Source organism: Chiloscyllium plagiosum, unplaced genomic scaffold, assembly GCF_037043375.1.
Source record: "Chiloscyllium plagiosum isolate Xiang-an unplaced genomic scaffold, Cpla_swu_hap1 HiC_scaffold_8, whole genome shotgun sequence".
In the NCBI taxonomy this organism is placed as follows: domain Eukaryota; kingdom Metazoa; phylum Chordata; class Chondrichthyes; order Orectolobiformes; family Hemiscylliidae; genus Chiloscyllium; species Chiloscyllium plagiosum.
In genome coordinates, this window is record NW_028270146.1 from 53,121,921 (window position 1) to 53,148,791 (window position 26,871).

Below are 26,871 nucleotides of genomic sequence, written 5' to 3' on the forward strand. Positions count from 1 at the left end.
CATCAGTCTGGCCTCAATTGCTAGTCCAAGCATATTACCAAGCAGTCACTGTCTGGTCTGATAAAAGGGCTATGAGAATTGTATATAAACTCAAAAAAAAACAAACATTAAGAACCATATTTCCTGTAGGTATGCATTTAAGTCACTATTGTTGGTAAGGTGATCAATCATCACAAAATAGATAGCAATTGCTAGGTGATTCCTGAGAATGAATGAGGAAAACGAAAAACATACAAAATGTTTATTGAAATTTATGTTTATACATATTATTGCACTAAATAAAAAATAAATAGCAATCTGTCTACTACTGAATTGCTGGAACCACAATGTAAAATTTCAATCTAATTAAAGCATGGCATCTATGAAAATACAGTCCTGCTAATCAGCTTATTTGTACAAAACATTATAGTTTGTATAAAATGCTTCAGTTTATAGATAGAAGTCAAAATATTGTATCCCTGATTTATTGACAGATAATTCTGAAATAACTTGGTGACTAGTCAGTTCAAATAAACTGCTTGCTAAACAAGCCAAAGAAGTCTCATTGCACTCAATTGAAGGCGTCTTCAATGAATGAAATATGTGGAGCCAAAGTAATTATAAAAGAACAAATGGAGCACAGTTGGAATGCCAAATTGATTATGCTTGCAATTTTGCATTTGTCATTACTATGAATAAGTTGGCATAAAAATGCCATTGCAATATCAAACATTACTTTCAATGTTCACAAGAAAACCGTTGGAAGTTTGGCTTTGTATGTAAACAGACACCTTAGTGTTTTCCCTACCAAGTTAATGTCGGGTGCTTTAGCTTATTTTGTGAAACAAAACTAACAATCCACGCTTAAAGCTTTACAAACAGACTTTGATTGTCTGTTCCAAAATTGTTGCTTCTGGATCAATATTTGGACTTTTACATTAAAGGCACATACTGCCTAGGAGAACTTGATAAAAGAACAGCCAACATGTACAGTAATAAACTACAGCATGTTCTGTCTCATTGGTCATAATGTTGACATTTAGAGGCAAGTTCCTCCAGACTGAACCTTTTCTTCAGTAGAAATACAGCAAACACTTTGCTTTAGGAACAATTGTTTTATGAAGTAAAACAATTTCTAGTGCTCAAATACTGAAGCTGTCAGAAGTTTGCAGGAAAATTCTTGCTGTGATGCTGTGCATACCATTGTTGTCTTTGCTTGCGATTTTCTAGTTCTGTCAAAAGTGCTTGTCTATAAGCCTCATATGACTTCACAATCCTTTCCAATTCTTTCATGAACAGCAGTTTCAGTAATCCTTGGTAAGTGTCCAAGTCTGCTAATTGGAAGAGCTCCCACTTCAGAATGTGATCATATCTGCAATGGTGACAAAAGCAAACAAGAACATCAACTTCATGTTGAAAAGAGCAAATTCTTCAAGTTAACTTACACATTTGCAGTTAAATATTATTCGAATATAGATGGGTGGAGGTGTTTCCATACTGGTAAAAGAAAGTTAGTGTAATAACCCACTAGCTTATATGCAACCTACAATTTTTTTTAAAATGTCAAAAATTCAAAATAAAATGCTGTTGATCATATTTTCAATATAAATTATATACACCTGAAGGAATTGAATACATACGCAACAGATTTTATCGGATTATCAAAAAGGTACAGAAAAGTCAAAATACAATGACCAGCTAGTGAAAACTCTCCTCCATTCCAATCACACCTAGAGTTTGAGTCAAACTCATCACTAACATGCAGAATAGAAATTCCCCTCTGCCGTAAAGACATTATAAAGTAGTGGTGGCACCCCAAATGTACTTTGAATCAGGAGGAGGTTTGCTATATAAAAGTGCTGAGAACTTAGTTGAAATTCCCTTTCCTTACCCACAACTGATTGTTTCTCTCATTCCTTGAAAGGGCCAACTGCTTCCTATGGTGCACGTGGCAGCATCCAGCAATCTATTTCACTGCAGCATTGAGGAGAAACACAATCTGATCTTTAGCCAGATATCATGAGTCTTCCTTTTCAATCTGTTGAATCGTGCTGAATTTTACAATTGTTATAGCCCCGCATTGGAATTTTAAATTGAGCCTTGAAAATTGTCACTTTATGAAAATTTTTAAAGCATATCTGTCATGGCAGAAAGCCCAATTCTGCTCCTCTATTGGATGGTCTATGCCATTCTTGCTGCAACTTTCCTTATATGTAGCTTGGTGCAGGACCTCCGGTGTGGTGCATCATCTCCAATCTCAGGGATTTTCTGGAAATAGCTCAGTCATTTCTGTGTTTCTAACTTCCAACTATAGCAACGCATATATAACAAAGTGCATGCACATGGAGTCCTCACTACCTCCTTTCTATCCTTTATAAATGGTTGAACAGCACATCACCAATTCTCCTTTGCTCTAAGCTAGCAGCTGTACATCAAGGAGAGCAGGCTAGTCTTTCTGTATATTCCTCCAACAGTCATAAATCTGGCTGACCAGTTTTTTTGTGATATTACACAGACAAACGCAAAAAATTGAATTTTGTACTCTCCTTACGTAAGCTTTCCCTAGAATGTGCAAATACTCAAGTAACAAAAAAATTCATTTCAACATACACAATAATTAAGGTAGATATTAAACATTTTTCCAGGAGGGCTGTTGAGTAAAGATAAAGAACATATATAATTTCTGCATGATCCCAACACCACAGAACAAGAAACTCCATCATACACAGTAGATGAACAGAGAGAGAATTTTTGTAAAGACTGCAGAATAGAAGAGCTTAGCTGTGAAAAAGTGAAAAACAAGGGGAACATGTGACTTTCAACAAAGAGTATCTGGTAGCGTATGGCCTTTATGTTACACTATGTCATAAGTAAATGTAATAATGAAGAATAGAACACAGAACAGATTATTAGCGAATTACATTAAAGACAATACACATACTAGAATATACTTTAAGGATACAATGGCAAAGTTAACAAATTCAAACTACATGTTCCCGGTTCAAATGGTCTATCACAAATTTCATCTGCACAAATCGCCATTTTTTAAAAATCAGATGATATCCATTATGGTGGGCAATTAAAACAAGGCACAAAAAAGCTTTAAACGCATTGAACAGAAGCAATTCGGTTCCAAATGATCTGCCACAAGACAGTCATTTCATTGCATATAGATAACACAGTACACCTAATTTATCGTGATTAAAGAAACACATTCGAAAAATTAGCATTAAATTAGTGCTAAGAATTAAATTTTCCTCCTGCAATTGATGCTTTTGGAAAGCTAAACAAGCAGTGACACTGCTAGCTGTTATTGAGGAGTTGAAGCAGATCTTCCTTGAGCTGCAGTATGTGCAAAATCAAGGAGAACACAAGGCAATATAGTAATTCAAGTATGAATCATCTGGTCTTCAATTGATGCTATTGTGAAAATGTGAGTGCCAGATTGCTTAAAACAAAAATACATGCATTTAATTTTATTCAAATGCTTCAAAAGAGAGGGGGGAGAAGACATTGCTACAGGAATTACATTTAAAGTGTTATTTCTACTTCATGGATTTTGACGAGTGCTTACTTTACTGGAGCTCTGGCATAGACCTTCAGCCAATCTGGAATTTCTGCAGTGTGGTATGGGTTTGCAGGAACCAATTGATTTCGCTCAGTTTGTCGTGGTTGGTACGTAATAGGAGGAACAAGAGGTGGAGGCTGGTCATAACGTGGAACACTGCAAAAAAGATTAAATAACAAATAGATATACAACAATTCTTGTTTTATCCACATTTTCAGCTAAGGTAAAGGATATTTTTAGTTACAGAAAAGGTTAGGTTCTTATATGAAAAAGAAGTTCAACCATGTGAATTTAAAAAACTTGGTGCTGTTTGGCTGCAAAATTAACCTACTTGGATTCTGAAATACAATATTTGGCTTTATTAAAAGTTACACACCAGCTGTTAGATTATCTTTGCAGACACATGGCTAATCCCAAAGTGACAAAACAACAATGCTGCTTTGGCTAAGTGCCTATTATCTTGTTTTATTCACTCGTGGGACATGGGCATCACTGGCTGACCAGCATTTATTGCCTGGACCTAGTTGCCCTTGAGAAAGTAGCAGTGAGCTGCCTTTTTGAACCTTTGCAGTCCACAAGATTTTGACTAAGAGATAGTAAAGGACTGGCAATATATTTCCAAGTCATGGATGAAGGTTTGCTCGCTGAGCTGGAAGGTTCGTTTTCAGAAATAGAAAGCAGGCTACACCACCAGTGTTTCATTCAGAGACTCACTGAAGATGTTACTGAGTATGGTGACAAAATGTCTGAAAAATGAACCTTTCAGCTCAGTGAACAATCCTACATCCAGAAGCTCAACCTGAGCTACAAATCTTCTCAAAGCTCATTTGCAAGTCAGGGTGGCGAGTGGCTTGGAGAGGAATTTGCAGGTGGTAGTGGTGCTCCAATGCATCTGCTCTTCTAAACGGAAGTGAATGTAGGCTTGGAAAGTGCGAAGAATTAAGATGAATTTCTGAAGTACATCTTGCAAATAGTACACACTGCTGTGACTGAGTAATGGTGGAGGAAGGAGCGGATGTTCGTGGATGTGGTGCCTATCAAGTGGGCTGCTTTGTCCTGGACGGGGTCAACCTTCATGAGAGATGTTGGAGCTGCACCCATTTAAGTAAGTGGGAGTTTTTCATCACACTCCTATCTTGTGCCTTGTAGATGATGAACAGGTTTTGGGAGTCAGGTGGTATGTTGCTCTCCGGAGTATTCCTAGCCTCTGACCTGTTCTTGTCGCCGTGTTTTTGTGGCAAGTCCAGTTGAGTTTTCAGTCAATGGTAACCCCAAGAATGTGGATTAGGGGGTGTTCAATGATGGTAACACCACTAAATGTCAAAGAGCAATGATTAGATTGACTCTGATTGGACATAGTCATTGCCTGGCATTTATGTGGCATGCATGTTACTTGCCGCCACTTAGCCCTATTGTGGGGATGGAGAGAAAGCTGAAGTATTCATTCTCACATCAATTGTTTCTTAGCACCAAGTCATGCAATACCAACTACAGTCTACCTCAAAAAAAAACTTTTGAAAGCTAGATGAGGGGCTAAAACACTGTTGAATAACAAAATGTAGGGCAAAATAAAACCAAATGAGTGCTAGGTTTGTCGAGTGATTTTAGGGGAAAGGTTAACACAAAAGATGCACTACTTGGAAAATGACTCAACTATTGCACACTTAAGGGAATGCTTAGGCTAAGGTAGAAAGAAGAATACAAAGTAGAAGTTCGGGTGTCACTGTAAGAGTGTAGGAACAAAACAGATTTTCAAATATATTGACAATCTTCAGAAGATGTATTTTCTTTTATAGAATACAAAATACACCTGGTAATTCCCAGAGAAATGAGGTGATTCATTTTGGTACACAGTATACGAAGACAATAAGGAGAAAGCAGTGGCATAATATTAACATCACTGGACTAGAAATGCAGACTCCTCCTACAGCAATGTAATTGAGCCTTAACAATGCGGGATGGGCAATGCTGGCCTAGCGAGAGAGAACGCCACATATCCCAATGAATTAAGAGAACATATAAAAGCTACAACCCTAAAGGGACCTGGCTATACATGTAGACAAATCAATAAGAAGTGGTACGATGTGTTGAAGTAGTTAATAAAGCATGCAGTATCCTGGGCTTTAACAACAGGATGGAGTACAAGAGCAAGGAAGTTACGTTGACCTTGTAACTTGTAGTAGGCTCAACCTCAACCTTGTTCAACCTCAGCTGCAGCATTGCACCCAATTCTAGATCTTACACTTTAGAAAGGACGTGAAAATACTGGGGAGGGATTGAAAAGATTTACAAAAAGGACTCCGAAGATGAGGATCTTCAGTTACGAAGATAGACTGGAGCAATTAGAACTGTTTCCTTTCGAAAAGAGACGGCAGAGAGGAGATTAGGTTAGATTGGATTCCCGACAGTATGGAAACAGGCCCTTTGGCCCAACAAGTCCACACCAACCCTCCGAACAACAACTCACCCAGACCCATTCCACTACATTTACCCCTGCACCTAGCAATACGGGCAATTTACGCAACCTGCACATCTTTGGACTTCACACAGAGAGTTGCCCAAGGCAGGAATTGAACCCGGGTCCCTGGCGCTGTGAGGCAGCAGTGCTCACCACTGAGCTGCCGTGCCGTCCCATCACTTAGGTGTATTCAAATCATGAGATGCCTAGACAAAGCAGACAAGGAGAAACTGATCCCATTCAAAGGGATTGAGAATAAGAGGGCACAGACAAGTAATAGCAAAAAGCAAAGCAATACACGAAAACTTGTTCATGCAGTGGTAATCAGGGTCTGAAATATGCTGCCCTGAGAGCATGGTAGACACAGGTTCAATCAAGGGATTCAAAAAGAAAGTAGACATGCAGGGTTACTAGGAGAAGAAAGGATAATGGCACTAGGTGAAAAGCTCATTTGGAGAGCTGGTGCAGACACAAAAGGGTTTCTGTATTCCATATGCTATAATATTATGTTCTATGCTATAATAATACTGTGATTTAATAATAATGCACACATTAACTTCCTGTTGCAATGTCAACAAATTTACACAGACAAAATTAAAACATGATAACAGTTACTATGCAAGGGGTGCTTTTGACATCCAAGTGAAAATTCCTCTAGCAATGCTGTGAACAGTCTCATATTGGTGTCTATACAAATGCAAGATGGGTTCCCTAAAATTTAAAACCTTGAAACTATGCCAATTGGATAATGGATATAAAATGCTGGCACACACAAAGTTAAGGGTACTCACATTAAAAAAAAACACTAAGCCAAATACTATAATGAAACACAAACATTAAAACCATATTTTGCTTTTACATCTTATAAATGGAGATGATGATATTAGAAGGGTCAATCCATATCCTATCCGTACTTCACTGCAGAACAGTTATCAACAGGATTTACAACCTAATCAAAGCTTACTTCAAATTATTTAAATTAATTTAAACAGTAACTTTGATATTATTTTGTGGCAATTACTGAATAATTCCAAATTAAGTGAAAACAGGTAAAAGCTATGAAGCAATTTTTTGCACACTTACATACAGCACTTGCTTAAACATATTTGCTTTCAAAGCAAATTTTGGGAAAAATTATAAAACAAATTCTTTACTGCACCTGGGAGCACAAGGGTGCCTATACTGAGCTCGCTTGTTGATGTGATCAACATAATAAACACCAAATTCAGGTGATTCCACTCGCTCCCACCCAGGTGGCAAGCCTTCTCTTTCAAGTGGATGGCTCCAATGAGTTGTGTTAGTATTATGGTCTATATAGTATTTTCTTCCTCGAATAGTCCAGTCCGCTGACCAACCAAGAGGAAGAGGCAATTCATCAGTACCATGATTTGTTAGGTTTCCCATGGATGTTGAAGGAACTCTTCCTATGCCTAAACATGCACAGAAAATAAATTAAATATTCTTCTTTAAAAGCAAACAAACCATTATGTTGTTATTTCTTAAAATAAAAATATCAAGTCTGAAGTTTCTCCAATATAAAATTGTGGATTAACACCTGCAAGGGAAAAATTTCATTCCAATAAACAGGAATCTGGATAGACAAACTTGCATTTACATGGATGGAGTTAGAAAGGAGTCTGACTAGATCGTTATACAGAAAACTATGATAAGTTCAATGGGTCAAATGCCCTCCTTAAACAGCAAAGAGGCCCTTCAGCCTTCAATAATTTAACTGATATTTATATAAAAATGTGACATGTGATCAAAATCCCAATGTCATAAAACCCACTAATCTGGAACCATTGTAAACTATGGTAGATATTTGAGATGTACAATTTAGTTAGCTTTCACCGTCTTATTGATTACAATATTTGATGATGATATCAGAATAGTTAATTTCAGAACTGACATTCAAACACTGTAGCCAAAACTACATATGCAAGTACAAAATGAATTTCCTGCGAAAGAACATGAAAACGTAATAGTCAAACGTGGACTGAATCTATTCATATATCTAAACAACTTTCCTTCATATCAGGTCACAAGTAAATGGTATGGTAAACAACAATAGCTAAGTCATGCACTTAAAAGTATGGCCTTCAGATGAAGTTATAGGACTGATTACCTTATCCAGATCACAAAGACAAAAAAGCTCACAAATATTCAGCAGAAATTGTGGATACAATGCCAATATTTTAGAAATTAAGAAAAAGTCAGGTATGTATCTGGACCAATCAGATATGAGCACATCCAATTAGGAGTGAAAACCCAGGATATCAATATTGGCAAAATGTAAACATTGCTGGTAAACTATTGAATAGCGTCAGTTTCTTCTCCACTCAAAAATCGAATAGTTGGAACATAGTTTCTGTAATTCTTGCCTCTTTCAAAGAACTGTCAAAAGGAAAAAAGCTGCTGCATATCTCAGTAGCTAAACATTCTTCAGTTTCAATAGCATGGTCTTCATGTCCAGACTAGCATAATGTCACAATTTCAACAAGATCTTGTGAACCTCTCGAGATAACCAGAATGGTTTCACTGGATCCATTTATGAGGAGATCTTGTTCTTGGCTAGTGCCTACAACTAGGCACTATATTAACTACAGTAGCAAACAAATGTCCAATGACAATACCACCAGTAGCTGCATGGCATCAAGACAAAGGTCGAAAAGAAATTCCCACTGGCATTAATCTCAACAATGGAGATAACCAAAGTCGACACCATCCTAGAAATTGTGATGCAGTTGAGTCTTGCCTCCCCATATAACAGAGATACAGCACATAATCAGATAATTCTGACTTTTTAACCAGCAAATTGGTTTGTTGCTGACCATAAAAATATGTGGGTGTTTTTGCAGTTTTACTTTCCTTCACCTTGATTTTCCTACTGCACAAGTGCATTCAAAATCTGCTAGCTGTCACGATGTGCAGCATTACTAGAACAAATTCAAGGTAAACCAACTGCAGCAAATTACAAACGCAAATTTATCAGCATCCGTGAAGGGAAAAGGAAAAGACCGAATTATTGCTTTGCTATTTTCCTCAAATATCGTTAGAAGATCCTGATCTTAAAAATGCTGCTGTAGAAAACTTATTTACTTTCTCCAGCAATACTTCAGCGTGCTGCTCTGAAAATCTGATGTCAGCAAACTCAAATCTCAGCAACACGTCCACTTTTGAACGGTAGAGTGTTTTGCAATTGTGGGATAGTGCCACACTTTCAAGGGTGGGTGAAAGTGGCAGCTTTAGCCAAAATTAGATTGGAACATGGCATGGAGAGAGTGCTTTCTCTTACATTCATCCTTTTAGGGAACATCCAGATTGTCTTCAGCACAGCGTTAGTAAGAGATTTTTGTACTTTGATTTTATTCAATTTTCTTCCTTTATTTGGAAACACTGGCTTTCAAAGCACTGCTTCTTCATCAGGTGGTTGTGGAGCAGGACCTGCTTCCCCCCTCCCATTTATCTCTCAGCTCTTTGGCATTCCTGATGAAGGGCTTATGCCCGAAATGTCAATTCTCCTGCTCTTCGAATGCTGCCTGACTTGCTGTGCTTTTCCAGCACCACACAACCAAAATACAACCTGTTTTATTGCAGATCAGACAGCCGTATCACAAATCAAATAGAATTCTTCATTTTTCTTAACTGTTGCCTTTGCTTTTTGCAGACCAGAGATTAATAATTGCCAAAACAAAGAAATACTTGAATTTGTATGATGCCTTTAATGACCTCAGGATGGCCCAAAACACTTTAAATCAAGTATAACCGCATTCTGAAGTGTATTTACCACGGAACTGCAAGACAATGCCACTGAGCTAGTGCTGGAGAAACTCAGGTCTGGCCGGCCCTGTAGAGAGAAAAACAAAGTTTCATTCAGAATTCATCACAACTTTACTTCTGAATTGGAAATCTTTGAAACAGGAGTTATATTGGATTTCAAATTCTATATCTTTCTTTCTTCACAGAAACAGCCAGACCTAGGAGTTCCTCCAGCATTTTCTACTTTTATTCGGATTTCCAACATCTGCAGTTTTTTTTTGCTTTTGTGTTTGAATATGAAATGCAAACATACCACATCTAAGACATTTACATAGCTTTATGGCAGTTAATTAAGTAACGAATTAAGCAGACAAGCAGAAACAATTAGAAATACAGAAGTGCAATGTGTGGGGGTCAGGATGCTTCATGCTGGAGAGTAAAATCCTGCTCATCCATAGGTATAAAGCCAGGAATCTCAATTTTCAAGTCTCTTTGAAAAAAAACTTACTTAATGCGAAAAATGTTTGGACTCTTCTCGAAATTGCAGTGAAACTTCAGATGTAACTCATTTGTTACAGCGAGTTACAAACTGAACCGCATACAATCCCACGCAATGTCTCCTCTTCTTGGAAATAATGGACAGCATCGCCTGCTCAAATGAAGGCTTATGTTGGTGAAATACCCTGGTTAATCATATGTTGTGAATCTGACTCAAAAGATGCTTCACTTGCAATTTGTAAAACAGCAGAATCTTCTGAATTTTGCTATGATAGTTTTATAAATAAATAGATTTCAGCTTTTGCAATATTTAAAATTCATCATTATGTTAGTAACATTTCAAGAGAATCTTATATTAGGAAGTATTACATTCATACTTTGAGAATTGTCTATACACTAACACTGCATTTGAACTTTAAATGACATGTGAATACACTTTTCTCAATTAGCGTGCCAAGTCTTATACTTCTTGGCCTCTCCCCAATGCAGCTCTTAAAAACTTTTGAACTCTGGTGACATTCCCAAGTTCATAGACATAGACATATCCTTTTAATTTCACTGAGCTGAAGTACTGATAAAACCCAGCGCAACAACAACAGAAATCATGTCTGATCAACTATTAAACAATCAACTTCAAAAGTACAAGCCAATAAAAATTGAAGAGAGGAATGATCAGACGGCAAATGTTCTATTGCCAATGCAGAGTCAGTCATTAAGCCTTGAGCTCGATTCCTAGACTTTGATGAGCATGGAAGATGCAACATAATAATCAACCTGTAAATTCATTTTTATTCACTCATGAATATCACTGATTGGGCAAGCATTTATCATCCAACTAGTTGACTTTGAGAAGTTGATGGTGGGATGCCCTCTTGAACTGCTGCAGTCCATTAGATATAGGGCGCACTCACAATGCCTTTTGGATGGGAATTCCAGGATTTTGATCAAGAGACTGAAGCGATGGCAATATATATCCAAGGCACATGGCTGGGTTGTTTGGAAGATAACCTGCAGTGCTATCCAATCCATCTTCAGCTCTCGTCCTTCGAAATTGTAGCAGCTTGTCCTTCAAAATGTGGAAGGTGCTACTAAGGAGCCTTGGTGAATTTTTACAGTGAATTTTGTACATGGTACAAACTGGCTATTAAGCATTGGTGATGGAGGAAGTGAATGCTTTTGGATCTGGTGCTTATCAAATAGGCTATTTATCCTGGATGGTATCAAGATTCAAGTGTTGTTGCAGCTGTACTCATCCATGCAAGTGGATATTGTAGAAGTAGGTATACAGACTTTAGGAAGACACGAGGTGAGCTACTCACACAGGACTCCTGGCCTCTGATCTAATCTTGCAGCTACAAAATTTATATAGCTAGACCAATACGTTTATGGTCAATAGTAACACCCAGGTTGTTGATAGTGGAGAGGAATTCAGTGATGGTGGTGCCACTGAATATCAAGGGGCAACAGTAAGATATAATTTTGGAGATGGTCTTGGCCTTGTCTGGCACAAATGTTACTTGCCACTTGTCAGTCCAAACATGGAAACTGTGCAGGTCTTGCTACATTTGAACATGAATTGCTTCATCTCCCACACCCTCAACCCTGATCCCTACAGACACTGGTTTTGCTGGGAGTCCTAAATGCCAGACTGACAAATGCGGCCTTGATGTTTAGGACTCTCACTTTACTGCTTGAATTCATCCCTACTGTCCATGCTTAGAATAGGGCAGTAATAAGTTCATGAACTAAATGGCCTTAGTGGAACCCAAACTGAGCACTGAGCAGGTTATCAATGCTTGATAGCATTGTTAATGGCACCTTCCATCACTTTATTAATGAACAAGGCCAGACTGATGGGCTGTAAATTGACCAGGTTCAATTTATCTTAATTTGTACAGGACATATCTGGGCAACTTTATACATTGTCAGGTAGATGTCGGTTTAGTAAGTCTACTGGAAAAGCTTGGCTAGGGATATGGCAAGTTCTGGAACATGTATTCAGTACTATTGTTAGAATTTTGCACAGGGTCCATAGCCTTTCCACTATTCAGTGCCTCTAGATATTTCTTTATATCACATGGAGTAAATCAAATAGGTTCAAGACTGGCATCTATGATGCTGGGATCCTGGGAGATGGTCAAGATGGATTACTGCTCATCACTTTTGGTTGAAGATTGTTGCAGATGCTTCAGCCTCATCTTTTGCACTGATGTGCTGGGCTCCCCCATCATTGAGGATGGGAATATTTGTAGAGATGCCTGCTCCAACAAGTTGCTTAATTGTCCACACTATTCATGACTGAATGTGGCAGGACTGCAGAACAAATCTGGTCCGATTGTGTGGAATCGCTTAGCCCTATTGTGTCACTTGTTGTCTGTGCTACTTGGCATGTATATTCCCCGTTCTGTAGCTCTACCAAGTCAAGATATCATTTTTAGATATAGCCAGTGCTGGTCCTGGCATGCTTCCCTTCACCCTTCACTGATCCAAGCTAGATGCTCTGCTTGATAGTATGGCAGAATGGGGAACATGCCAGGTCAGATGGTTGCAGATTGCGTTGGAGTACTATTCTGTTGCTGATGGCCCACAGCACCTCATGATGCCCATTGGACTTAGGGGACAATCTAGTGACCTATTACTTACTATGAAAACATATATAAGCCACTAAATGAGAAAAACTACTGCTCCCAAAATAAAGTGAAAGAAATGCTCAACACTCAATAGTCCTGTATTCAGTCTCAAATCTCCATCAAAAGCTGAGTATCATTAAGCACAAGATAATGTACTTCTTATTCAGTTAAGCTTTTTAGTAAGAGATACATAATTGCACGAGTTATAATACAGTACTTATATCTAAAACCACAGACAACCATAACAAAAAATCAATTTGCAGGCGAGCTTTTAATGGTGTGCCTTACAGGTAGTTCTGGGATAACGAGTCAAGATTAGAGTGGCGCTGGAAAAGCACAACAGGTCAGGCAGCATCCTAGGAGCAGGAAAATCAATGTTTCGGGCAGAAGGCATTCTTCAGGGCTTTTGCCCAAACCATCGCATTTCCTGCTCCTCAGATGTTGTGCTTTTCCAGCACCACTCTAATCTTGACTCTAATCTCCAGCATCTGCAGTACCCAGTTTCACCTAGCTCTGGGATAATGTGCATTCTGGCAGCATGATTTAGCTATAACATGGCTGAAGAATATGGGAACAACATTTTGGAGAATGCTTACTTCTGTTGGCAATAGCGCATTTCCAGCTGGGATCAGTTCGCATGCTTCATTCTGCGCATGCATCAACGTGCATGCTGAAATCTCTGCTCTGCATGTGCACTGGTGTCCGTGCATGAGTGACGCCGGTGCCAGTTTTCATGCCATTCTGTGCATGTGCTGATGTCAGTTGCTGACACAGCAGCTTTCTGTGGGAGGTACTGTATAGAGAGCAGCTTTCTTTTTTGTTTAAATGTACGGTGCTAAATTTACTTTTCTTTCATTAATAAATATTATTTCAACCTTCATTCAGGATGCATTATACTTTGCTTGACCTTTCAGTGATTTTTGAATGATAATGAGTAATAATTTTTGGTCTGCCCCAAACCCACTTTTCCCATAGGCCCCATAATTTCTATTAAGTGAGGTTTTGCTGGAATGCAACTACAGTGTTACAGGAGAACTAACTGTATATCCAACTTGACGTTATGTTGAATGTGTGGTGCTGGAAAAGCACAGCAGGTCAGACAGCATCCAAGGAGCAAGAGACGTTATGTTAGCCAAGAAGAACTTTTTACTATTCAATATTACTTTAATATACACCTAAACTACTGCAAAGAGAGGATGGAACATCACAGTTAAAACCAGAATGCAACATTATCTGAATATTGAATGTCAACTTAGTTTGAATTCAAACTATGAGGAGTAGGGTTAAACCTTTAACCTCTGGTTCAGAAGTAAGAATGCTACTGAGCAAAGCTGACAAGCAGCCTTGCTCATGAACTGCTTGGTAAGTTTACCTCAATTCTGTTATTTCACAGACCATTTCAGTGATTAACAATTTTCAGATTGTAAAGTAGCAGACATTAAAGACACAGGTCAATGGCAACACTTCACAGTTGGAATGATATACATGAAAACAGCTGTCAGGGATGCACGAGACAAATAACAACCTGACAAATAAGGACCTGACAAATTGAGAGAGTCATTGAGTAGATCATGGACATAAAGCAACTCTTGAATCATAGACCAATTTTGCTATAGCTTCACCTTCAGCTTGCAGATCTTTAACAAATAAATCATAGTGAAACAATAATACAATGATTTACCTTTTAGTATCATGGTGCAATTCTGGACAGCCCTGAAGCAATTAATTTTGTACGCTTTGAAAACACTTTTGTAGCACAATTGAAAGGTTGTTTAATGTAAGAGCAAACTGGTTGATGTGCAGTGAGTCTGGATACACTAGTGAATCATTTACTTCAAATGAACGGCATCACCGTTATACCAAGGAAACCAGATGTCTGAATAAAGTCCTAACTTGAATGTGCATCATTGGAATTACAGAAAAGGAGAGATCAAATATGTACAAAGTTAAAAATCACACAACACCAGGTTATAGTCCAACAGGTTTAATTGGAAGCACACTAGCTTTCGGAGCGACGCTCCTTCATCAGGTGATTGTGGAGGGCTCGATCGTAACACAGAATTTATAGCAAAAATTTGCAGTGTGATGTAACTGAAATTATACATTGAAGGACCTGTATAATTTCAGTTACATCACACTGCAAATTTTTCCTATAAATGTTGTGTTACGATCGAGCCCTCCACAATCACCTGATGAAGGAGCGTCGCTCCGAAAGCTAGTGTGCTTCCAATTAAACCTGTTGGACTATAACCTGGTGTTGTGTGATTTTTAACTTTGTACACCCCAGTCCAACACCGGCATCTCCGAATCATCAAATATGTAAATATTGAGCATTAGTAGAAGCTTAATTGAAACTGGCAAAAAATATTGATAACATTATCTTTTGAGGCTCTGACACAGTAAAGCACACCATACCCTCATCCTGTGGTGTAGCTCAACTGAGACATTTTAATATGACCATTAAAGACTGAGCGGGGGAAAAAAAATCATTAAACATTCAATGCTGCAACATGCCAATTACCAAAAATAGTTAAACCACAGGCAGAAAAGTCTAAAGTTAGTAGATGCTCATTTTGACTTTAGTCATTTGAAATTGACACAGATCAAACATAGAAATGCTGAAAGTTGAATCAACCTAAACCAGTAACCCTACTGCTAATTATAAGTCTGATTTTCAGAATATGGCCCTGATTTACTTCAAAAGGAAGAACTCTTTAATGTCGCCATGGATGCAAAGCTACAGTGCAAATTACTAGACCAACATTGTGAAATTAACATGAATACAGCAAAGATATTGATGCAGTTTCCCCTAAAGAATATACCAGTTCTTTAGTGACAGGACGGCTGATCACTTCAAACTTGAAATTTCTTAGACCCTTGTTGAAACATTTAGTTTTAGCTAATACATTGTAGTAGTATATCTGGCAGCCATCTTTCAAATTATACCATAAGAATCTAAACTTTAAGAACAAATAATGATGGTGTATTGTTGCACCATGTAACATTTAAAAAATAGCAAGTGAGAAAGGGGCAAAATTACAAATCACACAATAACTAAATTCTCCATGTGATTTTGGGAAAAACCAATACCTGCCCCCAAATGATATTCATGAGCAGAAATCTTACCTACTGGAAGTCTGGTTTGCCCCTGTGGTAAATGTGGAAAAGGATCAGGATTGTGATCATAATATCTATAGTCATTGCAGAACCGCTCAGCTATGTGCCGTCGTCTTTGTCCATCTTCATAATACGGTTCAGGATAATAGTAACGGGTAGAAGGCTGAACAGCATCACCATTTTCAGAGGAATTAATTTCAGCTAGAAAGGATTGTGACGAGACACCATATTCTCGAGGAACTTCGGACAGATTACGTGTGATGTAGGAAGGTCCTGAAGGCCTGCTACTTTCACGTCTAATGATATCACGTGCTGGCCTTTGGACTGGGCCGCGCACAAAACTTTGGTTTCGGGAAACAAGATCAATTGAGGGATAAACAGAAGTCCCCGGATCCACTAAAACATCAGTCCGCCTTGGAATGGTTGGCCCATGGCGAATAAATGAAGGCATTAAATCTGTAATTAAGAGACAGACAAGCATTACACAATAGTTTATAGGTCTTTAGTACATGAAATCAAAATATTTTCTGTGCAATATTCAACATAAAGGGAGGGGATGGCCTAGTGGTATCATCGCTAGGCCATTAATCTGGAGACTCTGGGAATGTTCTGGGGCTCAGGATTCAAATCCCACCATGGCAGATAGCAAAACTTGAATTCATATAAACAAAGAACTAAAATTAGGAACCTAGCGGCCATGAATCCACTGCTGATTGTTGGAAAAATCCATCTGGTTCACTAATGTCTTTTAGGGAGGGAAACTGCCACCCTTACCTGGTCTGGACTACATTTGACTCCAGACTCTCAGCAATGTGGCCAACTCTTAACTGCCCTCTGGGATGGGGAATGGGGGATAAATGCTTGTCTCGCCAGCAATGCCCTCATCACATGGATGAATAAATAAAAAATAACCCAGGCACTTGCAGAGTTTAAAAGAGATTGTTACTATTGTGAATATATTGAACTTCATCCAGTTATTACTAGAAAACCACGTATTGAAATACACAGCAAAATTATGCATGTAGGATGTAGTATTTGCCTTGAAATTAATCAACTTCAATGACAAAACTCAATTCTCTAGTGACCCATATTTACATCTAGCAAAAAGCACACGCTTAATAACTTTCAGTTTTCTGAATTAAAGTTTTAACTCTAGAAATAATGAATTACCTGATTGAGGTAACTGATAAGCAACCCTAAAGTAAATTAAATTTAACCAATCTTGGAGTTAATCAGTTAAAAGCAAACTTGGATTTATCTTCTCAAGTCAGAGTTCATAGTCAAAAAATGTGGTGCTGGAAAAGCACAGCAGGTCAGACAGCATCTGAGAAGGAGAGTCAACGTTTCGGACATACGCTTTTCATCAGGAACACGGAGGCGGAAGGGGGCTGAGAGATAAATGGGGGTTTGGGGAGGAGGTTGGGGGTTGATGGTGATAGGTGGTCATTCTGATAGGAGGGTGGATTGGATAGATGGAAAGGAAGATGGACAGGTAGGACCGGTCAAGAGGGCTATTTGAGGGTTGGACCTGGGATGATATTGGGGGGAGATTTGGAAACCTGTGAAGTCAACGCTGATGCCATGTGGTTGAAGGGTCCCGAGGCTGAGGTTGAGGCATTCTTCCTCCAGTCGGTGGATGGCTTTGATTTAATGGTGGAAGAGGCCCAGGATTTGCATATCCTGGAAGAAGGTGAGGTGGAGTTGAAGCAGTCGGCCACAGGGCAGAGATGGTGTTTGGTGTGTGTGGATCAAGATGTTCCCTGAACAGCTCAAGCTGGCATCCTGTCTCCCCAATGTACGATACCACATTGAGAACAACTGATGCAGTACATGAGGTGTTTGGATGTGCAGGAGGTCGGAGTTCATGTTGATACAAACAGGAACAGTGGATGACCTATCAAAGCTTGTGACTTAGCCAAGAAGTTCAGAGAAAGGAGAATTACATCTTTTAAAAATGTCATACATGCTCATGATTAAAGAGTTGTGCTGAAGGTAGAATTATTTATTTACATTTCTGTTTCATATTATCCCATAATCATTCCATACAGTCATAGAAAGAATGATTTAGACTGTAGCCTTAGTTACAAGGTTCTGCATATGTACATTTACCAACAGAAACATGCACCTCATTTAGGGTTTTAAGGTAATAACAGTTAGAAAATTTATGATAAGTTTTCGCTAGAAGCAACCTACAGTGGTTCTCATTCAGAATTGTTGCAGTTACCAGAATGTTTGGTCAATTAGGTTGGAAAGAATTGCTTAGAAGCTTTGGGAGAAAACTGCTAAAAATGAGTCTCGGGTAGCTCTCCAAAGTCAACGAGTTAAGGGATCTACAACTTTAAAGTCTTCAAAGAAAATCTGAGAATTGTTTAGCCAAGAACTAATGAAGATCTCTATGCTTCTTTTAAAGGCATAAATGGATAGGAGGAAGTAGAAGAAACAGGGAACTGAGTTAGATGAAAGAATAAAAAAAAAGCATATTATTTAAATGGTGTGAGGTTGCGGACCTCTGAGGGTTAAGACTTTGGAATTCCCCTTCTCAAAAGGCAGAGGAAGCAGAATGTTGAAATATTAAGGCAGAGGTAGATAGTTTCTTGATTACCATGGGGATCAAAAACAATTAGTAGTATGCAAGAACGTAGAGTGAAGGTTAAAATCAAATCAGCCACGTTGTTATTGAATGGTGGAGCCGGTTCAAACAGCCAAATAGTCTACTCTTGTTCCTTGTCCGTATGTACAAGTCTATTTAGCTTTCAATGACAAAAGATCAATATTCCAAGTTAGAGGTTATTACACCTAATTATAAATGTTTGGCAAGTGTACATGTAATAAAAAGATACTAGAAGAAGAATATTTATAGAAACTTTTTATATTAATTTTCTGGGCTACATTTCTATAGCAAATAGAAATTTACATCTTGGTTATGAAGCAATCAATATAAATCACTTGACCAGTAAGCCTACATCTGTAGTAGCTAAGTTACTTGAAATGATTCTAAGATATACATGCATTTGGAAAATCAGAGTTTGATTAAGAATAGTTAGCACAGCTACGTGCATGGAGATCATGCCTGACAAATTAGAGTCCTTTAATGAAGTGACCATGAAAGTTGACGAGGACAGGATGGTAGACGTGGTCTATGTGGATTTCAGTAAGGTTGGACTTTGTGAGGCCACACTTGGAGTATTGTGTTCACTTTGATCAACTTGTTAGAGGAAGGATGATTTTGAACTGGAAAGAGGGTAGAAGAAAATTGTAAGGATTTTGCCAGGATTCAACAGTTTGAGTTATAGGGAGAAGTTGGACAAGCTAGGACATTTTTCTTAAGAGCATAGGAGACTGAGGGGGAATTTTATAGAAGTGTATAAGATCACGAGAGGCATGGATACAGAGAATGCATTGTCTTTTTCCCCACAGTTGGGGAATCAAGAACTAGAGGGCATCAGTTTAAGGTTAGAGGGGAAAGAATAAAAGGGAAGCTGAGGGGCGTATGGAATGAGCTGCAGAGAAAGTGGTTGAGGTTGGCACATTAACAGCATTTAAAAGGCATTTGGACAAATACATGGATAGGAAAGGTTTAGAACAGAGGTGGGGAACCTTTTCATGTCGGAAGGCCGCATTATGTTAGTTGTAATCTAATAAGGCTGCATCCAAGAAACTTCGATTATATATTCTTCAAAATTCACATTATTTTGTAAATATCTAACTACTAACTAAAAAAAAGAAAAAATTGTTAATTCTAAAGTTAACTAACCTTTTAATGACTTTGTTGTGACTGCTTTTTGTAGGAAAGCATTTGAATATTTGGTTGCAGCATGGAGGTCTGCAGTTTTAGCTGATCCTCTAGATGGGTATCAGTCATTTGTGACCTTAAGGGCATCTTGATTTTGGTTAAGTAAGAGAATGTAGATTCGCAGCAATAAGTGGTTGAAAAGCAAGAAAGCATTTTTCGTGCATGGCCTAGAAGGCCGCAGGTTCCCACCCCTGGTTTAGAATATGGGTCAAGTGCAGGGAAATGGGGTTAGTGTTGATGGACATTTTGGTCAGCATGGACTAGTTTGGGCCAAAGGGCCTGTCTCTGTAGGACTCAATGACTAATCACACGATGATTTAACTGCAGTCGTGTGTGTCCATGCTTGCACGTGTGAGATATTGCACAATATATTCATGGGCAATTTGTCATGCAAAAAATTGAGATAAACCCACAATCCTACAGTACTGTTGCAAGCTTCTACAGATTCCATGTTTTACATTGTTTACATTGTTTACTAATTGGTTTCTCTGAATTATTCACATTTTGTTTCCATAATGCCAAAGCAGCTTTTAACACCAACGTTTTTTCAGGCTAAACTGCTCCTGCTGGAAGCAAAATGAACCAAATGATCCCGGTCGAGGTTCCTTTAGGGTTGGGCGAGAGAGGAAGCTCTTTATGGTGAACAATTGAATTGCACTACTGGAGAAGGAATCAGCCAAGCAAGCTGCCAAAATGAGTCTCGATACATCTGCAGTTCCAGACAAATTGCCACACTCGCAATTAGTGTTAGCTGTGTTAACTGCAACATTGTAGCAATGATCCATTCCTACCAGGAGATAGATGGGGGTCAGATAGTTCAGTTGTCCAGATGGCTTGTTCATGATGCAGAGTGATGTCAACTGCATGAGTTCAATTGCTGCACTGGCTGAGGTTACCATGGACTCTCCTCCTCAAACTCTCCCCTTGCCCTAGGCATGATAATTCTCAGGTTAAACCTCCAATTGTCTCTCTCTAATCAGAGAGCAGCTCTATGGTCTGGTTCAAGAAAAACACTACCTTTTACCAGATAGATCCAGCAAAACTTAGCTTCAACTGCAAAACTGTTAATTGGAGATCTCCAGGAAGACTTGCACAAACACACATACTTAATTCTTCAAGCTACAAGCCCTCTGGCAGTTGTCTACTACTGAAGGATAAAATTGGTACAATTTATACAGAGTATAGTATGCGATCTTAACTTAAGACTTAATCAGTTTATTACAAGAGTTAATATTAAATTTCAACCTGCAAACTTCTTATCTACAATTCTTAGCATATAGCATAGCTCTAACTCCTTTTTTCCCCGGCTTTAGATGGATCACCAGAATAATGATTTGAAATTCTGCAAAATTGTAGGGGAAGGGGGTCATGAGTGGAAGTGGTGCTGGAATTTTGCAAGTACTTCAAGATTCTGAAGATGGGAAAGCAAAATGTATCTAATAAGCACAAGGTACAAACTAGCTCTTCTGAAGGAGCTACAATGGTGATTACTTTCATTATGTCAAACTCTAATACTGAGGCATGTGTATTGGGGGTTCGTCATTGTGCATAATTGGAGAGAATACTGATGAACCAAGTTGGATCTTCAGAATGCACATGTATCTGATGACCCTGGAAATTGTACATCATTCATGCTATCTGCCTGGCCTTCAGACAGAATGCCTTCAACAACCTCAGCTCCATTCCCTAGAAATTCTCCTTGTAAACCTTTTCTCTTTACTCAAAGGTTTTCGATCTTGTTCAAAACCACTAAGATTAATCTTCAAAAACTTACAATCTCTCCTAACTTTCTGACTGTGATGCAGGAGGCACACCTTATAATCCATGCAACACAGCTTTGGATATTTCTCTACATGAATATACTACAAAAAAGCCATTTGGGTTAAGAGGAACGAGTTTCAAACACTGGGTCAGCACTTTATGAAGAACAGAAAGGTCACAAACTCCCCAAGACAAGTGACTAGTATGACTATTTCTAAACCATCTCATATTCTGCACACAAGTATGCTTTAAATTGAAAACAAACATACTATGATTCACTAGATGTGTGATTACAATTAAGAAGTTGCTTGACAGATGCAATCAACAGATGAAAATATGTCTGAGATGGAAACTAGAAAAATATTTGCACTTTGTACACTGCACATGAATAGATCAAGAGTTACTTTCAGCAAGGAGAACAGTGCATTTTGCAACCATTACTCTATGAAAAAAATTACTCCCGTTCCAAAGGAAACCTACTGTGAGACTACAAAACATGTTAAAACACAAACAATAAAAGCTAATCTTTCTGGATGCTTAAGGTCTAAAGGTTTAGTACACGTTATTTAGAACAAAGAGCTACTGGCCAGAGTCATTGATCATATGCAGTTTCGTAAAGGGATATCAAAACATATGGATTGAAAAATAAACAGCAACTGTAGCTGTAAATTCAACTTCAAATTCAATGTTCTACATTTGCCAGTTTGACACAAGAATATTCTCATGCCAATTAACATGTGACAGAACTATTAAGACTGCAAGTATTAACAAATCATTTCACTTAATCTCCAATGTAATATTTGCTGCACTGCATTTAAGTTTATCTTGGAAGATGAATAAACTAGAAATCTGGAAACAATCGATAGTGAGGTCACCACCATGCTGTTTGGATGGAAGTTGCCAGGGTGGGCAAAGTTGTAATAGAAGATAGAGAATTACTAATAAAGCAAGGAAGATAACTGAATCCACCTTCATGTTACAATTACTATTTTGGGAATGATTAAAAAAAAAGTGTATGGAATGAGCTGCCAGAGGAATGGTGGAGGCAGGTACAACTACAACATTTAAAAGGCACCGGGATGGGTATTTGAATCGGAAGGGTTTAGAGGGATATGGGCCAAATGCTGGCAAATGGGATTAGATTTATTTAGGATATCTGGCCGAAATGGACAAGTTAGACCAAAGGGTCTGTTTCTGTACTGTATATCTCTATGACTGTTGTGGTTCTGTTCGCCGAGCTGGAAATTTTTGTTGCAAACGTTTCGTCCCCTGTCTAGGTGACATCCTCGGTGCTTGGGAGCCTCCTGTGAAGCGCTTCTGTGGTGTTTCCTCCGGCATTTATAGTGGCCTGTCCCTGCCGTTTCCGGTTGTCAGTTTCAGCTGTCCGCTGTAGTGGCCGGTATATTGGGTCCAGGTCGATGTGTTTGTTGATGGAGTTTGTGGATGAGTGCCATGCTTCTAGGAATTCCCTGGCTGTTCTTTGTTTGGCTTGTCCTATAATGGTAGTGTTGTCCCAGTCGAATTCATGTTACTTGTCGTCTGCGTGTGTGGCTACTAAGGATAGCTGGTCGTGGCGTTTCGTGGCTAGTTCATGTTTCAGCCACTACAGCGGACAGCTGGAACTGACAACCGGAAGCGGCAGGGACAGGCCACTATAAATGCCGGAGGAAACACCACAGAAGCGCTTCACAGGAGGCTCCCAAGCACTGAGGATGTCACCTAGACAGGGGACGAAACGTTTGCAACAAAAATTTCCAGCTCGACGAACAGAACCACAACAACGAGCACCCGAGCTACAAATCTTCATCCAATCTCTATGACTCTATGAATGCTGAGGCCCAGGTAATGCAATGGGACAATGAAACCATTATCAATTATTACAAAAACTTCATTCATGTCCTTTAAAGAAATCTGCTATCCTTACCCGGCTTGGCCCACAGCAATGTGGTCGACTTCTAACTGCCTCTGAAATTGCCTCACAAGCAGAAAGCTTCCACTCCTGCTCTTAGTTCCTATGTTTCATCATTCACCTATGCTGTTAATCTCCTGCTGCTATTCCAGGCTGATTCACCATCAGACAAACCTATAGCTTCCACCTAAAAGATCAAAATGTGTTCATCACTATGATATGAACAGCAACTCTAACTGCTATCCTCTCCCTCATCTTTCCAACTAGCAAACCCACCAGGGTCTAATGTAACATATTTTCTATTCTGTCCCAAGGCTGACTTTGCAGATGCTCACTAGAATTTCTTTCCATGTCCTCTCTGAGTTCAACTTGTCCACAAAATCCATCTTCTGATCGCAAAATCCTATTCCTGTTAAGTTGTTGACCATTTTCCATTACTTATCTACATGTTTTATTATATTGTACATAGCTTCAATCCCATTTCCAAAACTGCTGTTATAAAAACCCACCTCAAAAAAGCTACCCTTCGACAGTAAAATAAAACAAAGAACCACTGATTCTGGAAATCAAACAAAAAGAAAAATTGCAGGAGAAACTCAGCAGGGGCCTGGAAGTATCTGTGGAGAGAAAGAGTTAACATGCTGACCCTTCTTCAAAACACTGCTGTGTTTCTCCAGAAACTTCTGATTTTTTTACCATTAGACAGTGTTCATGTAAATGATCAGTCCTGCTCCTATTTCTTCTTCAAAGCTCTTGCCAAAATCAGTGGCCAACTGCTTTACAACAATATTTTTGAATCACCTGCTACAGCACTAAAAACAATGCAAAGTACATCTGTGACTGCGTTGCACAATCACCCCTCAACCTCCTTAGATCCACTACAGCATCAAGCAATGTTGAGCACACCATTTTGCCTCTCCTTCCCCACCCAGATGATTAGGGTTGCTTTTGTGCTCTCGTTGTAACCACTTGCAACAGCTTACCCCCACCTCACTCCCTCCAAAATCCCTAAAATCTATCCATAGCCCCATCATATTTTCATACTCCCCAGCAATCTCATATCTTCACACACATTTTCTATTATCAACCTATTCAGAAATGTTACAACACATATTTGGGACAGGTGGGACTTGAACACAGGTTCACCTGGCTAACAGGTAGGGACACTCCCACTGTGCCACAAGAGCTCTCATGCTTCAACCTCACCAGCTTGCAATCTCTCCACTGCCAGATGTCTAACATCCCATCGCAAGTCCAAACCCATCCTGACCACTGTTCCATGGTGAACCAAATTGTTTGCAAATTTGACATCTTTTGAATTCTTTACTGACTCTACGCGCTTCCCATCACAAAGGCCAATTACTTCATCCTTCGCAACATCACCCACCTATATCCCTCTCTCAAACTTACCACGGCCGAAACCCCTTTCCATGTTTGTGCGTTTATCGACTGGACTGAGGAGAGATACAGTCAAAAAAAAACTTTACAGTCTGGAGACTAGCGGCCAAAAGCTACCTTCTGCTGAAAATAAAATGCTCCGATTCTGCAACTAAGACAACTGATGGTTAAATTTTAAAAAGGGTTCGTAACAACTGTTGCAACTGAGCCTCAACCACAAGATTAAATACCAACACAAGCTCCGCCCGCCAACCCATACAACACCCCTCTCCTCCCTCATCGCTATTCTCAACTAGCAAATAGCAAGTCCCATTAATAATCATCCCCACAACACTAATGGACCAACGCTTTGGTTAAAAGACGTAAGATGCATCAAAACATTAAGAGTTAAGAGCCCCCGCCAAGGGGGCGGTTGCTCCGGGAACTTTAAAACGGGCCCCGGCCCAATCCCCCGGACCCCGCACTTACTCCTCAACAGTGGAGACGTCTCCTTCTTCACGTACTTCCCCTGCACCTCAGGCGGTTTGGACGCTTCGTTTTTACTTTTCTTCCTCGATAACATCTCTTTAAAGAAGCGCTCCGCCCCTCTAACATGGCGGTGCCCGCATCCTAAGTGCAGCTCATCAGATCAGAGCCAGACGCGGACTCCCTACCGGCCGGCCCGCCCGCGGAATGCTGGGAATACACCCACGGAATGCTGGGAACTGGGTTGGGGCAATGCTAGGCATGCGCACTGTTCGCCAATATTTCCAAGAATGGTTGGTACCAGAATTGATTGACAAGACACTTACCCACCTGTACTCTCCATCTTGCCCAGCTCTAACATTGCTACAACTGGTTGGTTCAATGAGGACTTCTGCAGTAAAGTGAATAAGACTGACACACTTGTTGCTTATTAAGTGTGAGGTGGTGGAACTTTCCTCTGAACACAGCTGCCTCACAGCGCCAGGGACCCAGGTTCGATTTCAGCCTTGGGTGACTGGCTGTGTGCAGTTTGCACATTCTCCCCGTGTCTGCGTGGGTTTCCTCTGGGTGCTCCGGTTTCCTCTCACATTCTAAAGATGTGCAGGTCAGCTGAATTGGCGATTCTAAATTGCCCAGTTTTAGGGGCATTAGTCAGAGGGAAATGGGTCTGGGTGATTTATCTTCGGAGAGTCGGTGTGGACTTGTTGGGCCAAAGAGCCTGTTTCCACACTATAGGGAATTTAATCTAATCAAAACACACTTAGGAGACCTCCTCGCCTTTCCAGAAGATTTATCCACTTATGTATCACCTCTATTCATTCAAACCTTCTGATGCAGTCTAAGAGAGTTGTCATAAATTTAATGCGTATTTGTGGAGCAAGTAGTTTTTGCAGCATCCTTGAGTTGTGTATAGACCTCCTAACAGTGGTCAGGACCAGGGACGCAACATGTATCGGGAAATAGAGAAGGCATGTCAGAAAGGCAAGGTTACATTGATCATGGGAGACTTCAATATGCAGGTGGACTGGGTAAATAATGTTGCTAGTGGATCTAAAGAAAGAGAATTCATGGAATGCTTACAGGATGGCTTTTTGGAACAGCTTGTCATGGAGCCCACAAGAGAGCAGGCTATTCTGGACCTAGTGCTTTGCAATGAACCAGACTCTATAAAAGATCTTAAAGTAAGGGAATCCTTAGGAAGTAGCGACCATAATATGGTAGAGTTCAGTCTGGAGTTTGAAAGGGAGAAGGCAAAATCGGATGTAATGGTGTTACAGTTGAATAAAGTTAATTATGAGGGCATGAGAGAGGAACTGACTAAAATAGACTGGAAGCAGAGGCTAACCGGGAAGACAGTAGAGCAAAAATGGCAGGAGTTTGTAGGCATAATTGAGGACACTGTACAGAGGTTCATTCCCAAGAAAAGAAAGATTAACCGGGGAGGGATTAGACAACCTTGGCTGACAAAGGAAGTCAGGAAATGTATTAAAGAAAAAGAGAGATCCTATAAAGTGGCTAAGAACAGTGGGAAATCAG

General features: G+C 39.4%; 1 protein-coding gene across 1 annotated transcript; it reads right to left on the reverse strand.

Moving 5' to 3' along the window:
- Nucleotides 1–227: 227 nt before the first annotated feature.
- sav1 (salvador family WW domain containing protein 1) lies at nucleotides 228–25,524 on the reverse strand. Its single transcript, XM_043697617.2, has 5 exons — nucleotides 25,339–25,524; nucleotides 16,019–16,465; nucleotides 7,165–7,435; nucleotides 3,554–3,703; nucleotides 228–1,351 (listed from the first exon to the last, which is right to left on the reverse strand). The coding sequence occupies exons 1-5, from the start codon at nucleotides 25,430–25,432 to the stop codon at nucleotides 1,138–1,140; spliced, it is 1,176 nt and encodes a 391-aa protein (XP_043553552.1). The 5' UTR covers nucleotides 25,433–25,524; the 3' UTR covers nucleotides 228–1,137.
- Nucleotides 25,525–26,871: the final 1,347 nt, after the last annotated feature.